This window comes from Arvicola amphibius, chromosome 1, assembly GCF_903992535.2.
Source record: "Arvicola amphibius chromosome 1, mArvAmp1.2, whole genome shotgun sequence".
Lineage (NCBI taxonomy): Eukaryota > Metazoa > Chordata > Mammalia > Rodentia > Cricetidae > Arvicola > Arvicola amphibius.
The window spans coordinates 17,625,446-17,638,403 of record NC_052047.1 but is presented as its reverse complement, the minus strand read 5'-3'; the positions used below and the strand labels follow the sequence as shown (position 1 = coordinate 17,638,403).

Here is a 12,958-nt window from a genome sequence, read left to right as displayed (position 1 = left end):
GAGAAAATGAGTATTAAAAAAGACCATCTTCATACCAGGACTTGATATCTTAAATAAATAATATATTCACTAAGTGTAATATAAAGGATTTTGAAGTCAACTAGGATAGGTGTGTTCCTAAAATCTTACCTAGAAGGTCATTCTGGGGGAGCCATTTGTAGACTCTGGTATTGGGCCCTAAGGTGTCTGGTATTTTGCCATCAAATCTCCAAAGAACCTGTTAAAGATTCGATAATCTTTATTGCTGAAGCCAAATTTAGCATTATGCAGACTGAACAAGATATATTTAGGAATATAAATGTATCTATATATACATACACACATGTGACAACTTTAATAGACATGGTGCTATGAATTGAAAGAAAGCAAGGAGCATGGGTTTAAAGCAAGTGATGAAAATTTATATAAAATATAATGTAATTATATTATAATTTCAAAAACAGAAATTGCAAAAAATAGATATTTTTAAGTTTAAATATAACATAGCTAAATACCTCCCATAGGAGGGATGAAAACATCAGAAAGGGTAAATAATGAGAACTCTGGAAAGACTGAGAAGAAGATTGTGCCCACAATGTCTGTGCTTATTATTACATTCAGACTGGTTTAATATAATCATCATTTTTCTAGGCAGAAATGCAAAAATAACAACATTGATGCCAGACTTCAGAATGTAATCAAGCTATTCTTTTGTTACAAGATGTCATTCAAGGAAGTGCTGCTATTGGCAGTCCTTGCACTAAAGTACTGCTGTTTCCTCTCTTCAGTGTCCTTTTAGGTTACACACAGAATATTGGGGACTTATACTGCCTCAAACAGATGGACTTTTATTGGGTTGCAGTAGTTTATCCATGAATGCAATCATAATTCATGCAAGAGTCTTTGATGAAGATTAAACAGGGGAAATTGCAGTACCTACAAATTGGTTATTTAAGACAGAAGAAAAATTGCAGTTATTAGTCTTGTCTCTACAGCCCTTCACAAAGACTCAGTACAAATAAGACTGTAGAATTAAGCAGCTTATCAAAGAAAAATTATAGATAATTATTGGAATTAAAAATAAATGTAAAAATGTTTACAGTATTAATTAGTTATGATGGGACTGATGTTTCTATTATAACCATGTAATAATGGCCATCCGAATGGCTCCTAATGGGGGGAAGTAAATTCAACCCTGATGTTGAGAACTATGAGTTCTAACAAGATTAAACAGAATACTACAAAATTACAATGTATGAGTCCAGAATACATAATGAAAGTCCTGCAGCCTTACGTTACATGTGTTCTGATTAATTTTGTTAAAGAGACTTCCTACAACAGACTCATGCAGAGATCTATATTCCCACATCTAATGATACCCATTCTTCAGAATCAAAATTTTAATGGAACGTTGGGTTGTTGAAAATAAAAAGGAATAGGAAAAGAGTTGCAAGGGATTATGGGACCTATATTCCCATGTGGAAAAGTCCTAAGTATGACTTAGGTTTTCCATAAGAGTCAAAAATTATATAAAATCATAGTGACATGGCTCAGGATGTACTACATAAATATGGGCTTATTATTACACCTGAAAAAGCACAGCAATGAGACACTGTGTAATATCTGGGGCAACTAGTTACTAGAACAACTGCTAAGCAACATCCCACCTCCCACACAAATGTCCATTTATCAATTTGAAAACATTCAATGCCTTTCACAAATTATTAGGGCATGTTAATTTTCTATATATCACTTTATAAATGCCTAATTATGACCTAACCAATCTATCTAAAACTCTGAAAGGAGAGAGAGCATAGTCCTTAGTTTTATCATTAGAGGCAAAGGAAGAATTATAGCTATTTGGTTTTAAACTAAGAGATGCATTTGTATATTGTGTGGTGTCATAGTCACACGTTGGGGTGACACCTGTTGGGGTGACATCTTTTCGGGTTCAGAATTGATGGGGTTTGCATGTTCCAGGGTAGCGGCATGGGGATTAGAAAAATTAGGCAGGAGGAACAGAGATATGAAAGAAATACGGAGATGGGGGATAGAAGCAGGGGAGTTGTCCAGCGAATACTGAATACGGCCAGGTTTATTTCTCATATACTTATACACCCCAATCCAAAAAAGGGGGAAGAAGGCAAAAGAGACTGGTTTGACATGACTCATAGACAAATAGAACAATTACTTGCTTCAATACTTGAGACATCAAGTCACTATTACTTGAGTTAAGTTTTCTGATGTTTTAGGCAGGACATTCAGTGGCTACACCTGAGACTAAGTATCCTGTAAGCAGCCACTCCCTGGGTCAAACCTCCTGTCCTATCCTTGAAGGAGCAGAAATAGACTTAAGTTCTCTGACCTAAGTTCAAGGTGGAGTGGAACCACTTCTCTGGGCACCCACAGTGTGGATCCTTTGCTGCCTTTAAACTTATTTTCACCACACAATTGTCTCCTAGAGGAAGTGTAGCAAAAAAAAGAATAAACCTTTAGAATGAATTTATTTACACCATAAGGTCCATATAAGACTAATTTCTTACTTTCCTTTTCTTGTTCAATCAGTAAATCAGGGGAGGACCCAATGTCAACAATCATATGGCTTTGATCCTTGTTGTACTATATTACATCCTACTAACAATCAGTTTTAAGGAGAGTTACAGAACTGTATAGGTTTTCAAATTTTATTTATACATTGCTATGAATGATAGAAAACTGTTTTACATTTATCTTCTTATCCTATTATTTCTTGGAATGTGTTTTTGCCCTTCTCCCAGATGTAGTAGAAAGGAGTGGATCTACTTCAGGGTAACCACTACTGCTTGTTGCTGTTTTCTAGATAATGTATAGACTGCTCTTTGCCACACAGGCAAACATGTTTTTGCCACACAGGGTTTCTTGTTATGAGTGTATACAACTTTAACTCATGTATGTTTTGCTCATAAGTCCTTTCTTAACCTTCAGCGCATATGTTGTCTGATTCTCTGAATAAAGTCAGCACTTTTCCTGCCTGGGTGTTCTGTATGTGCTGCAGTATATAGGAGCCAATTAACGTGTGTGGGTACATGTTTAAACGTTACAAGGTGAATGTGGAATGGGGAAGACTACCTCAAAATTCATTCTGGTTTCTCATATGTTGAAGACAGAATCTCTTACTTGATTTTTTTTCTGCTGACTCACAGGAATTCTCCTATTTCTGCCTTCTGTCTTTGATCAGAGTATTGGCATTACAGACACATAAAATACTATGCCTGACTTGATGTGGGTTTGGGGGTTCACACTGAGCTGATCACTCTGCACTAAAAAGTGTTAACATACTGAGTCACTTCTCTTCCTCAGAAACTCATCAAAATGTAGAAAATAGATGTTAAACAAGCAGTAAAGGCTCCATTTTATGAGTTTTGTCAGAGAGTTCTAAAATTATGACCTTATTTGGGGTTGAATTAGATGGATTTGGGTATTAATATGCTGACCATATTAATCTTTGCAAAGATTCTTTGCAGTCTCTTCTACATAATTTGCTATTCACAAGTGTTATTATTGAAAAATATTCCAAAATCTAATGACACGGATTTCTGTCCTACTGACTTGTTCATACTTGTAGGTATGCAGTCCTTATGATGAACTGCAAAGATTTTACTGTAGAAGTCAGAATGTTCTGTGACAGAGAAATTAGGTGCTAATGTTGAAATTCTAAGACAGATCTCATAAAATGGAGCATTAGCCTCACGGTTAACATGGATTTGCTATGTGACTGATAAAATCAACTACAGGATGACATCAAAGAATTAATGTAGGGGAATAAAGAGTGACTGTTTCAATACAAAACTGAAAATGCTCATAAACATTCAAATTTAAACAATAGAAAATTACCTTGTAGTATTCTTTATAAATCTTTATAAGATATTTTATCTTAGATTCCTTTGAACTCTTTCTTTTTTCCTTATTTCTTCCTTGAGTGGTAGGACTATCACTCTGACTGGTTAAGAGGAGAGTGGTGAGTTTCATCTTTTATGATGCAGACATCACTGTGAGGGAAGCACCTGTCTCTACCTTTCCCTTGGATATTTTTCCTACAAAAACCCCAGTCAAGAGCATAGTTTTTATTCTTTTAATGCTTTTTCTCTCAATTAGCCAACAATGTACTTTGATTGACAGTTGGTGAACCTTGGACTTCCTTTCTTTTATTGGCTCTCTCAAAAGCACGCTGAACAGGTGTATTTAAAAATTAGGATGCAGAGTCATGCTGCATTTCAAACTCTTTCAACACCTGCTTACTATTATTCTGATAGAAATATTAAATACAAATTAACTTACCCTTGAAATTCTAATGTATGCAGTGACTATAAGTAATCAACAAAGAGAACAAGTGACTTTGAAGAATTTGGCTATGTCTACGTACTCTTGATAGCAATGTCATCATCATGCCAGCATTTCACAATGTGCCCACAGTGATCACTGTGTTTATATCCAAGTCACTCTCAGTCAAGAACACCTTCTGCAGTATTGAAGCATTTGTCGTGAATATCAATTTCTAAATTTCGCTAAGGGAAATTAGAGCTTCCTTAAAACTTTACCTTTCATGCCATCATTTCTATAATCAGACCTTTCAAGGATGTTCACAGACTCTGTATACAGTCACCTCCCATGGAATGTTTTCCCTTACCTTTTGTGGAATCTGGGCAAGGGCCCATGCAATTGCATTGGCTTTGTCTTCTGACATGTTGCTGACCATTGACCCCAAAGAAAACACCACGACACCATGCTCTCCAGAGGTCTGGACAAAATCTTCCATTTCCTGTAAAGAGAGTTTATTTCATGACAAAATACAGTTGAAGAAAAATCACTTATGAAACCTTTATAAAAAAACTAGGAGAATAAAAATTGATGTGTTTCTAGGAATATTTAATATAGTGGTGTTAAAACATCCAGAAGACAAACATGACAATGTCAAAGACTTTGAACTTCACTGGCATCCACACACACTATACTCACACATTGTCCAACAGAAATTCAAAATATCCTCTTCTGACAAAATTAAAACTCAAGAGTGAAAGCATATTCTACGAAGCATTCATAAAATTGTAGTGTAATTTACATGATTTCATCTTACAGGAAGTGTGATATTTTTCCCTTGCCATTTCATTTTTCTATAATACCCGATTAAATATTATTAACAAGTGTTTGATGAAATAATATTTATGTTATAGTATGTACATACATGATAGTTAACACAAACTACCTCTATGATTAATAAAATGTTTTGGTTCTTTGTGAAATAATCATAACTGCACAATAAATAAATACCATATAATAATTTTCTGATATTGTGTACGAATAGGGTATTTTCAGAGCTGAAATCCAAAATTTACTGGTTGGAGAGAAACTATGTCTATGTTGTTTGTTCGGATATCAAACAATTACCTCGGATATATGTTCATCATAGCTTTTGGTGATAAGCAGTTTATGATTGATGAGTTTAACTGACTTAATTTCTCTGTCTTTTGTCATGTGTTTATATGTGTGTGTGCTTGTGTGCACATGTGTGTTTTTGTATATGTATGTGAACATGTGTGTTTAGCACTTGGATGACAAAAGTAAAAATCTGATGCCTTCCTCTATCAGTCTTCAAAATAGGTTTTGAGATTGTCTCACACTGAACACAAATCTCATCATTTTTTAAGACTAGTAGCCAGCAAGCTCCCACTATTAACTGTTTTTGTAACTTCAGTGCTGAAATCATTGCACTGTATTGGGACATCCAACTTTTTACCTGGGTCTGTGATTCAAACTTAAGTCCTCATAGTTGCCTGGTAAGGAATAGCTAACCACAAAATTACCCTGGATGACTTAATTTAATTCACTGATATGAATGTGTTTCCGGTCTATGACATTGTTGTCTGAGTTTATCAAATTCCTAGTGAGCAGGATACTTCAATCCACTTTCTATACATCTCTATCCTGGGGAGAAAAATCTAATGAAAGCTGTAGAATCACATTCAGCATAAAGGAAATCAAATAAGAAAGAGATCTAAAGAATGTATTTACCTTCGGCAAGGGTTTGGCAGGTTTGCAGTGGAGACCTCCAACATAGTCAACATTTGGTAAGGTTGGGCGAGGAAATTCCAAATCCCAGTAAGTTCTAATGAGCCACATTTCTGCTTTGCCTATTGTCTCAGTTAAGGTAGTGGGCCTTCCTAGAAGAAGAAATGAGCAAGTGAGAAGGAGAAAAGTTGACAGGATTGTCAATTGAATGTAAAATATATTTTTTAAATGGTGGAAGACATATTTGATGTAGAACATGTGTATTTAAAAACAAATCTTACTCTTTTCTTGAGTTAATTTTGTATCCTGCTACATTACTGAAAATGTTTATGACTTGTATAAGTTCCTTGGTAGAATTTTTTGGATCGCTTATGTAAACTGTCATATCATCAGCAAACAGTGAGAGTTTGACTTCTTTTCAGATTTGTATTCCCTTGATCTTCTTTTGGTGTTTTATTGCTCTAGCTAGGACTTCAAGAACTATATTGAATAGATATGGAGAGAGTTGACAAGCTTGCCTTGTTCCTGATTTTAGTAGAATCGCTGAGAGTTTCTCTCCATTTAGTTTGATATTGACTGTTGGCTTGCTGTATATTGCCTTTATTATGTTTAGGTTTATTATGTATGTTCCTTTTATCCCCGCTCTCTCCAAGACCTTTATCATGAAGGGATGTTGTATTTTGTCGAAAGCTTTTTTGGCATCTAATGAGATGATCATGTTTTTTGTTTGTTTGTTTGTTTGTTTTTTAGTTTGTTTATATGATGGATTATGTTGACAGACTTTCCTATGTAGAACCATCCCTGCATCTCCGGGATGAAGCTGACTTGATCACGGTGGATGATGGTTCCAATGTGTTCTTGGATTCTTCACAGACCTCGAAAAAATGGCACTCAACATCATGGAAGAACCCAGCATAGCCAAAACAATCCTGTACAATAAAAGAATTTCTGGAGGCATCACAATCCCTGACTTCAAACTCTACTACAGAGCTACAGTACTGAAAACATCCTGGTATTGGCATAAGAGCAGACAGGAAGACCAATGGAACTGAATAGAAGACCCAGAGAAAGAAAGTCAGAACCATGAGGGATGCGTTCACCCACTGAGACGGCAGGACAGAACTAATGGGAGACCACTAAGTCCACTTGGAATGGGACTGACGGAACATGCGACCAAGTCGGACTCTCTGAGTGTGGCTGATGGTGGAGGCTGACCGAGGAGCCAAGGACAATGGCGATGGGCTTGGTCTCTATGACATGGACGGGCTCTGTGTGAGCCTTGTCAGTTTGGTTGCTCACCTTCCTGGACCGGGAGGGAGTTGGGAGGACCTTGGACTCAACATAGTGTAGAGAACCCTGATGGCTGTTTGGCCTCAAGAGGGAGGGAGTGGGGGTGTGGGTGGAGGGGAGGGGAGGGAAGGGGGAGGAGGAGGGGAGGAGATGGCAATTTTTAATAAAAAATAAATAAGCTGGAAAAAAAATAATCCACACTTTTTTTCAAACACCTGATTTTTAACAAAGAAGCAAAAAATATCAAATGGAAAAAAGAAAGCATATTTAACAAATGGTGCTGGCATAACTGTATATCAACATATGGAAGAATGAAAATAGACCCATATCTATCACCATGCATAAAACTCAAGTCCAAATGGATCAAAGACCTCAACATAAAGCCAGCCACATTGAACCTTATAGAAGAGAAAGTGGGAATTACCCTTGAACTCTTTGGCACAGAACACCACTTGCTAAATATGACCCCAGCAGCACAGACACTGAAAGAAACAATTAATAAATGGGACCTCCTGAAACTGAAAAGCTTCTGTAAAGCAAAGAAAAAGTAATACCAAATTACAGCCTACAGAAAAAGAAAAGATCTTCACTAACCCCACATCAGACAGAGGTCTGATCTCTAAAATATACAAAGAACTGAAGATTTTGGTCATCAAAAGAACAATAATCCAATAAAAAATGGAGTACAGACCTAAACAGAGAACTCTAAACAGAAGAATCTAAATGACTAAAAGACACTTAAAGAAATGTTCAACATCCTTAGTCATCAGAGAAATGCAAATCAAAGCAGCTCTGAGATTCTATATTATACCTGTAAGAATGGCCGAGATCAAAAACACTGATGACAATTTATGCTGGAGAGGATGTGGGGAAAAGGGAACACTTGTGCATTGCTGGTGGGAGTGCAAGCTGGTACAGGCCCTTTGGATGTCAGTGTGGCGATTTCTCAGAAAATTAGGAAAGAACCTTCTTCAAGACCCAGTAATACCACTTTTGGATATATATCCAAAGGGTGCTCAATTGTGTTACAAGGACATGTGCTTAACTATGTTCATAACAGTATTGTTTATCATAGCCAGGACCAAGAAACAACCTAAATGCCCCTCAACTGAAGAATGGATAAGAAAAATGTGGTACATTTACACAATGGAGTACTACACAGCAGAAAAATATAATGACATCTTGAATTTTGCAGAAAAATGGATGGAGCTAGAAAACATCATTTTGAGTGAGGTAACCCAGACACAGAAAGACAATTATCAAATGTACTCACACATAAGTGGTCTTTAAACATAAAACAAAGAAAAACAGCCTACAAATTACAATTCCAGAGAACTTAGACAACAATTCCGACACTAAGGACACTAAGAGAGACATATATAGATATAATCTACTTGGAATTAGAAAAAGACAAGATCTCCTGGGTAAATTGGGACCATGGGGACTTTAAGGGAGGGTTGAAAAGGATGGGCGAGGCAGGGTGGGGAGCAGAGAAAAATGTAGAGCTCAATAAAAATCAATTAAAATATAAAATAAAAACAAATGTTGATTCATACGCAATACAATTTGCATGTGTTATTGATTTATAGCTCACATAATATACATAAATGTCAGCTTGGGCTTATTTTTAAAACAAACATAAGTATTACCTTATATTTCCACAGTGATTTGAAATAAAATTATTCAAATAACCCAATATGCCACTATTTAATGAGCTCACATTTTACTCCTCTCTGTTTCTTTAAAAGGAACAGTGAAAATATAAACACACATACACATTCCAGGTCCAAAAGTCACATCATGCCATGTACCATGGCCAGACTTCCCCAGGGTCTTTGTAGTGTGTAGCTTGTCCTTCATCCTTGTTTTGCCAAAGGAGCTGTAGAGTTTATGAATGGCTGAATTTCTGGTTAGTGCTTCTACCTTTGTTTCATATTACAAATTTTAATAGTGCTTATCTTTCAAAAATAATCACAATAGGGGCTAGAGAAATGGCTCAGAGGTTAAGAGCACTGCCTGCTCTTCCAAAGGTCCTGAGTTCAATTCCCAGCAACCACATGGTGGCTCACAACCATCTATAATGGGGGCTGGTGCCCTCTTCTGGCCTGCAGGCATATACATAGACAGAATATTATATACGTAATAAATAAATAAATATTTCAAAAAATAATCACAATATTTTCAGAAATTATGAGAATATAAATTTTGGAAGTCTTAACTATGGCATATTTGTTGAAAGAAAAAAAAAACTTCCAAAGAATACAGACTGGGTACATGAGTATCTGTGCTTCTGTAGTGTTTAAACAACAGATGGTAGGGAAGTACACAATAAAAACAATATGGTATTGGTAGAAAGTCCAGTTCCATTTTTACACCTGTGAGCTAGCATAGATTCTTTCAAGAGTAAAGAAATTCTTTAGGAAATACAGAGAAAATATTTTATAATTTGTATTTTTATTTATATATCTGTGTGGCTGTGTGAATATATACCAAGTTTATTCAAGAATCGGCAGATACCATAAAAGGGCAGCAGTTCCCCTGAAAGTGAAGTTACAGGCAATTTTGAGTCTCTGGACCTGGATGAATGCTAGGAACAGAACTCAGGTACTCAAAATGAAGAGAAAAAAACTCTTAAACTTTTGGACATATTTTCAGATCCACATTCTTATTTTTAAGTTAAGACAGTTGCCTATGCAAGAGAAAATAATTTCTTCAATGTTATATACAAAGTGAAACTGTAAAATATTTAATTCTTTAATCTATATTAATCACAATTTGTTTAACTAACTAGTTCCATATTAAAATAGATTAATAATTACAGCAAAATGAGTAAAGGTTCACTTAGGGAAAGTCTACTTGCATCTCTTTCCAGCTGTGTAGCTCACCAGAATGTCCTGTATCAGAGGTATCACCAGAATGTCCTGTGTCAGCAGGTATCAGAGAAGCTGATACCTGCTTCTCTTTGATCAATAATATGAGCTTTCATAGTGTGTTTGGTAGCTAACATCATATTACATTTGATCACCTATAAAAGGCAACTTCAGTTTGCATTTCATGGACATGACTATAGATTTAAATACTTGTGAAATTTAGGTCTCTGAGCTACTGATAAGACACATGACTTACCCAATGTTTCACTGTAAAATTGATCCCATTTCTTCTCATTAAATGTCTGGAACCAAAAGTCAAAATAAAGCATACACATCATATTTTTTACCCTCTCCATGAAAGTCATTTGACCACCTAGTCCGGACAAAATTACAGGTACATAAGAGGGAGGGACTAGAAATCTTCCACTGTACTTTTCCATTGTGTAGCCAGGAGAGAAGCGAAGACTGTACAGAAAAGGGATCTGGAGAAGTTCAGCTATCAACTCCCCACAGGGAGCAATGGCATCCGAGAAAAGGACATCAAACTTGGATCTCTGTAGTTTTGACATCAGTTGTTTGTTTGAAACTGTGTCTTTGCAAAGCCTTAGATAGCTATTAGAATATTCTTCAAATATGTTTTGTAGCAAAGAAGAGAACGATAAACACAAATCTCTTGGTAGCTCATATGTCCATAAATCCACAAGCTTTATGAAAACCTTATCCAGATCATCTTTACTGATAGATGTAGAAAAACTCTCAAACTTCAGACCAGGTGACTTTTGGGGATCAAGGAAGATAGAAGCTGAAGGTCTCAGAACTGTCACTTCATGACCCCTCTGTACAAGTTCATCCAGTATTATCTTTAGATTCATCCAGTGACTGTATTCCATTGGCCATACCAATACCTTCCCACAGTTCCCAGATCTCAAGTAACAGCCAATTTGCAGGAGCAGCAGAACAGACATCCACTTTACAGTCATCCTGGGACATCAAAGTCTTCTGTTCAGTGTGTCCCCTGTGTCATCGCCTATCCTTATACCTAAGAAGAAAATGCCTTGAGTTAAAATATAACCTGAGTAGATCAAAGAAACTTACTAAATGACCACACTGATCTTCTGTGCTTATTGGAGATAGTAAAAGCAGATATTAATTACTCATATTTGCATATCAGTGTTTAATGTTATATGTTTTATAATGAAGCAAATTCAGGAGTCAATACACTGTTTGCATAACACCTCTGTTTCTGATATATTTGAATATAACAAGAATACTGGTTAGCAAGAAGTTAGTCTGAATTTTCTTCTCAACATAGAACCCAAGATGTAGTAATTGCACATCATGTAAATATTTTATGGATATCATTTTTAAAGTTTCTTATACAACTGTTGATTAACATATTCAGTTACATATAATTTCTAAAATGCTTGACAGTAAACCTAATTAAGTTTACTGACAGAAGTCCTGGGAAGAAGATAGGCCTGAGCCTCCTCCTACTCATATCCCTAGGGAAATAGTTGACTAGCAATTGAGTTGTTAGACTCATAGTTGATAGAATAACCTGAGATATATTACTGCTAAGGCAGTAGTTTGTTCAGCTTATCTGTCCACTGGCCTTTCATGAGCCCAAGAAGCACTTGAATAACTTGTTATGAAAGTCTTAGTCTACAAAAGCCCTGAAAAGTAGATGAGTACATGCATCTGCCTCCTCTCAAGGAAACACCGTGACCACCATTCTTGAGGTCATCTATTTCTCTAAGATTGTATATGCAGACCTTGGATACTGACATGTGATCTGCCTATGTCTTCTTCTGTACCCTCGTATTCTGCTGAAGCTATAAATTTTCAAAGCACTCTATGAGGCATCATCTAGAGAAAGTTTTTTTTTATAATAAATGCCAATTCCTCATTATATTGAGCAAGTCCTTCGCCAAAAAAATTTGGAATTATGGATATATTTTGTACCATGATTTGAAGCGGTAGTATTCATCATTGCAAGCAAGGTCTATAGGAGTTTTTGTGAAGGAAACATGTGGCAGGGACATCCCCAAATCATGGAGAACTGATAAGTTACCCCTTTCTGGAAGTTTCCTTACAGATATACCCAAATATTTCTTTCATTATAGTAATGCTTTTACCAGTCAACTTAGCAGTGAGAAACCCATCAATTCACAAAAATGAACAATGAAAGAGAAGAAAGGTACAAAATAGATACACAAACAAGAAATAAATTAATTAAATGACATTAGAATTTATTAAATTATAAATATCAAGCTAGGATGTTAACATGTCAAATTCTTTAATTAAAATATATGTTCTTTCTAATCAAACAAACATCTAAGCACGAGACTCTATGTATAAAAAAATTACTTTGTAGGTAATATACACTTGCACTGAGAATTGGAAAATCAATACAAAAGAGCAAATTACAAGTAGTAGATACACTTATAATTGTCAAAACTAATTAAGTTATAGAGTATAAAATATGAGCTCTAAGGTCTCTATATATTTACCAACATATCAGTTTATCAAAGGCAGTCACTATACTACATACACATACAATTATTTTCCACAAACCTTGGCTGTGAAAGAGAGACGTAAACACAGTAGGACCTGGAGTTCTGGAAACCTCACTTCAATTGGAAAATCACTCGGGCAACAATTCAGCACTAGACTTTAGCACAAACGCAACTGGCTAAACAGAAAATTTCATTCAATGGGTACAGGATATACATTCTTTTCACCAGCACATGGCACAGTGCCCTGCATTCACAATA

At 35.8% G+C, this 12,958-nt stretch overlaps 1 protein-coding gene across 2 annotated transcripts in view; it reads right to left on the bottom strand.

Moving 5' to 3' along the window:
- The window catches only part of LOC119807696 (UDP-glucuronosyltransferase 2B17-like), a 42,362-nt gene extending 31,120 nt beyond the window's left edge, over positions 1 to 11,242 (bottom strand). The window contains exons 1-4 of one of the 2 annotated variants that reach the window (XM_038319802.1): positions 10,441 to 11,242; positions 6,028 to 6,176; positions 4,646 to 4,777; positions 130 to 217 (exon numbers count right to left, since the gene is read on the bottom strand). In XM_038319802.1, the coding sequence (XP_038175730.1) occupies positions 130 to 217; positions 4,646 to 4,777; positions 6,028 to 6,176; positions 10,441 to 11,164 (1,093 nt within the window). In that variant the 5' untranslated portion in view covers positions 11,165 to 11,242. The remainder of the gene's footprint in view (positions 1 to 129; positions 218 to 4,645; positions 4,778 to 6,027; positions 6,177 to 10,440) is intronic. The other variant, XM_038319808.1, reaches the window with a different exon arrangement.
- Positions 11,243 to 12,958: the final 1,716 nt, after the last annotated feature.